The sequence below is a fragment of the Azolla caroliniana genome, unplaced genomic scaffold (genome assembly GCF_043228905.1).
Source record: "Azolla caroliniana isolate FFs.n. ecotype wild unplaced genomic scaffold, voAzoCaro1.0.p SCAF_5, whole genome shotgun sequence".
Taxonomy (NCBI): Eukaryota; Viridiplantae; Streptophyta; class Polypodiopsida; order Salviniales; family Salviniaceae; genus Azolla; species Azolla caroliniana.
This window is the reverse complement of record NW_028230440.1, coordinates 1,635,039-1,639,495: the sequence shown is the minus strand read 5'-3', so window position 1 is coordinate 1,639,495 and position 4,457 is coordinate 1,635,039. Positions and strand designations below refer to the sequence as shown.

Sequence of the window (4,457 nt, the reverse complement as noted above, 5' to 3'; positions counted from 1 at the left end):
ACCTTTTGCCTCACATTCGACATTTTGGACGTATACTCCTTTACATCCCTATGTTCTTACTATATTAAACGTGTTTTGTTTTGCATAGCCAAGAGTTTGGTTTCTTCATTCGAGATGTCTATAGGAAAGTTTGTATTGGAGGAAGAAACCTTATAATGAATGATTCCCTCCACATCTCTATGTTTAGAAGCCGGGGGTAAGCAAAGTAAGCAAAATTATCTAGTGCAGGGGTTGAGTTCCTCAAATAATAGGTTGTTTGTTCTTGTCTTCTTTTGCCTTAGAGGGGAGGGGGTTCCTTGCATTTAGATATTGTTCACATATAATCCATCTGGTGGGGAGGCAGACAAGGTAAACACGAAGAACAAAACGTTGACACTTCGAGATGTGAGGGTTTGGGCAGCTGAAGTTTGGGAAGTGTTGTGTATACCAACAAGAAGCCATGGGGGTTTGGTGAAAATGGATGGGCAGGTGGCATGAATGAATGATTTGAATGGATGGATGACAAGGCATTGAATGCTTGATTGGTGATTTTTGTGCCAATGGGTTTTAGGGTTTACTTGTGTGTGGCCCCCACTCCTAGTTTTTCTTGTGGTTGCCTTTCCTTCTTTCTTGCTTTACAAGGAAGGAAACAAGAAACAAGCTCCTTGTGATCTCCTTTTCACACCAAATGAGCAAGACACAGCTGTTGAGAAGGCATTGAGATCTGAGTTAAATAGATAGTTAGCAACCAAGTAAAGCAAGCTGCTTAGTTATATTAGCCTAGTTAGTTTATATAGGTAAGTCAGTCACACTTAATCCTAAACATAAGCACACTCACTCTACTCTCAACTCACTCACTCACACTCTCAAGGTTCTTGACCCATAGATAGATTCATTCATTGATTCTTCAGGGTCCCTCTCCCCCCCCTAAATGAAGAAGTCCCATGGCAATGCCTCAGATCAGAGCCTGATCCAGCAGCTTGTGAAGGGCCTGAGCAATGCGGCATTCGCGTGCTTCATCCTCGGGGTGCTCATCCTCACGGTCGTGTCGCTCCGCTACCAGCCTCCCGACCCGTGGGCGGCGGAGCCCGAGAAGGCGCTGGATCAGGTGCTAAGCGCGGTCCAGAACGCGACCTTCCGGACCGATGACTCGGTGCTCCGGACGGGCGAGGACTTCAGCCTCTCCGCGGCCGAGAATGAGACCGCCTCCGAGGTCGAGGGCCCGGCCATCACTCTCAATACCCTGGTCCTCACACAACAGGATGAAGGGAAGAGCAGCACTACCAGCACTAATACAGAGGAGGAGGAGGTTGTAGTCTCATCGGAACAACAACAACAGGAGATCCATAACGCGGACACTGCCACTTGCGATGGCCGGACCGGAAGTGCCATCAATTGCTCCGATCCGGGCGTACTTGTCGCCATCATCAGCTACAACCTCCAGCTCTTCCCAGATCTGGATTTCTTCTCCTACCAGGCCCCTGTCGGGGGCAGGCCAGACGATGAGACTGAATGCGATGTCGCGTGGAAGTTCCGGCCCAAGCAGGAGAAGTCATGGAGGAAGTACAGGGACTACCGGAGGTTCTCCCTCTCCATCGATGAGTCCTGCAACTATGCCGTCGTTACCGCCCACGGATGGCACTCCGGCAAGAATGCCAAATCCTTCAAACCCACCAGAGGCAGAGCTTCCAAATCCAGGAAGCATCTCCACAAGCATGACATGGAGGGGAATGTGGCGACCATGAACGAGCTGGCCTTCCCCGCCGCCGAGGAGAAGAACCTGACGGTCATGGAGGAGGTGGAGGTGATCGAAGATTCCGTGCCCACCGTGGTGCAGCCGGCCGAGGTCCGCTCCTTCCCTCAGTCCAAGTACCTCTTCTATGGAAGGGGTGGAGACCACTGCAAGAAGATGAACCATTACACGTGGAGCTTCCTTTGTGCACTGGGAGAAGCACAATACTTGAAAAGAACCCTAGTTATGGACCTCAACCTCTGCCTCTCCGCGTCCCACAATCCCGGCCACTCCGACGAAGATGGGAAGGACTTCCGATTCTACTTCGACTACGCCCACCTCAAAGACTCGGCTTCTGTCGTGCCCCAGTCCCAGTTCCTCGAAGAATGGACCCAGTGGAACCAAGCTCACCCTGACAACCAGGCCTCCTTCAGAGAGGTGACCGACACGAAGGTGACCCCGATGGAGCTCGAGAAGGACGAGAGCACCATCATCATGAGGAAGTTTGAGGCGCCCGAGCCCGACAATTACTGGTACCGCGTGTGCGAGGGCGAGACGGAAACGGTGATACAGAGGCCGTGGCACCTGCTTTGGAAATCGAAGAGGATCATGGACATTGTGAATGCCATATGTGGGAAGTTGGAGTGGGATTTCGATGTGGTGCATGTGGTGAGAGGCGAGAAGGCGAGCAACAAGGAGCTGTGGCCGAATCTGGACGCGGACACCTCCGTGGAATCCTTGATAGAGAAGGTGAGGGATCAAATCGACACATGGAGGATCGTATACATTGCGACCAACGAGCGAGACCCCAACTATTTCGGAGCTTTCAAGGATGTCTACCGAGGTGCCCATACCATCGACGATTTCAGCGAATTGTGGGCCAAGGATAGCCTTTGGTACAATGAGACAATGGAACTCACCGGAGGAAACCCTGTGGAGTTTGATGGCTACATGAGAAGCGAGGTAGACACCGAGGTTGCGCTGAAGGCGAAGAAGACTATCGAGACCTTTGGCTTCTTGACGGCCGATTGTAAGGATGGTATCAACACCTGCTAAAGGCAGCACCTATGACCTCATCTTCTTCATGCTTCCTTCCAAGGCCATGAGTGTACAACCTTGGATAATTATGCTGGGTAAGCTTAGCTTTAGGGTTTTAGGTATTTATGTTTGGGATTTGGTGAAATTGGATTATGGAGCTGTGCTAGTGGTGGTGTTTAGTAGGATGGTTAATCAATTTTACCTTGGAATGAGTCCTTTTTCAAGAGGTCAGCTTAAGATCAGAATGATTTTGTTTTGTCCAAAAAGGAGTCTTGTGTTCTGGATGACACACATATTCTGTAGTGTTTTAATGACACTTTGTGTAACTGAAGTGCAATAGCTCCCTTTGTAAATCTAATAATTTCAAGAATCTATTCTACTAATTTCCAAGCGGTCATTCGTTCGTTCCTCGCCTTCAAATGGGTGAATGGCTGGCCCTGGCCGTCCGATTGAAATTTGCTTTGCGTAATGATGCCCATGAGGCTGTTTTAGTGCTTAATCACTATTGATTGTGAGTGACTAGGATCATTGGGATCCAAAGTATTGGGTACTTTGGGCTAAGTCCATGTATTTTTTCCAATCTACTCTAATGTATCTAATCTACCTATTTAGCACGAATTGTTAAGTTGTAATAGATTGAATCCCTTCTTGCAAGATGTCAAAATATTCTCCTTACATTGAGATAGCCCTTACATTGTTAAGTTGTAATAGATTGAATCCCTTCTTGCAAGATGTGAAAATATTCTTGTACACACTCACTCCATTTGCAAACAAGAGGTGCTGCGAGACACTTGTGTTCGACATAGTATTCAGGTACTTTGTATTCCATGTAGGTAGTAGATATTTCAAATGAACATTGACTTTTAAACGGACTTCAAAAGCACTTACAGATTGAGAATGAGAGGCCGACATTGCATCACTTTTCAGTTTCTACATAACATTGTGTCGCTTGTCATAAGCAACTAGATATTTTTATGAACATTGGTCTAAGACCTAGTTTGAAAACGTGCAATGTGGCACCCCCTTGTGAGAAAGTGTAATGAAAAGACATAATTTAGATTGTGATATTGCATAAAGCAATTAATTAACACAATAAGTCCTTCTCTGGGAATGATGTGGAGTGTAAATCAGGTATAGAATGTAGAGAGTAAGGACTCTACCTGGGACATAGAGTACACATAACAACTAAAGACAGATTATAGGCAAATTTTTAAGCAACCTAGCACCTCCATTAGTTTTTATTTTTATTTTCTAACTTTTTCGACAATGTTTTAATAACCTTATTTTGCTTTAATCCCTATAGTCATCTCTTCTTAACTTTATTAATATCCATAAGAATATTAAAAAAAAGGAGCATTGTAGTCTGAGCTTTATGAGCAAGGTATTATTATAAGCAAGCTTTTTGCCGAAAAAGAAATTGAAGATGTGCTCAAAATGCTACTTGGGACTAGTTTTTATGAGAAGTTATGTAGGCGCAAAATTGTCATATTGTATTGGTAAGCTCGAAGTCTTGGGGCTACCACAACTTGAATGTGCCACAATGCATTCTTTTACATATATAGCTATTCTATGAACTCCTATGTTCAACGTCAAACATGTTGCTATTTGATGTCTAAATGCTTTTTACCCCTATGGTTGCAGAGTCCCTATCTTAGTGATATGTAGCTATGACAGGTATAAGTGTTTCACCAATCTCAATCACCACAAT

At 45.7% G+C, this 4,457-nt stretch overlaps 1 protein-coding gene across 1 annotated transcript; it reads left to right on the top strand.

The window, feature by feature from the left end:
• The first annotated feature begins 837 nt into the window (after positions 1 to 837).
• LOC147863547 (uncharacterized) lies at positions 838 to 3,136 on the top strand. Its single transcript, XM_087319499.1, has 2 exons — positions 838 to 2,783; positions 2,824 to 3,136. Exon 1 carries the CDS (start codon positions 911 to 913, stop codon positions 2,765 to 2,767), a length of 1,857 nt encoding a protein of 618 aa, XP_087175625.1. The 5' UTR covers positions 838 to 910; the 3' UTR covers positions 2,768 to 2,783; positions 2,824 to 3,136.
• The last annotated feature ends 1,321 nt before the right edge of the window (positions 3,137 to 4,457 follow it).

Excerpts from the sequence above, each read along its gene's own strand:
- LOC147863547 (XM_087319499.1), top strand. The coding sequence starts at position 911 with ATGAAGAAGTCCCATGGCAATGCCTCAGATCAGAGCCTGATCCAGCAG.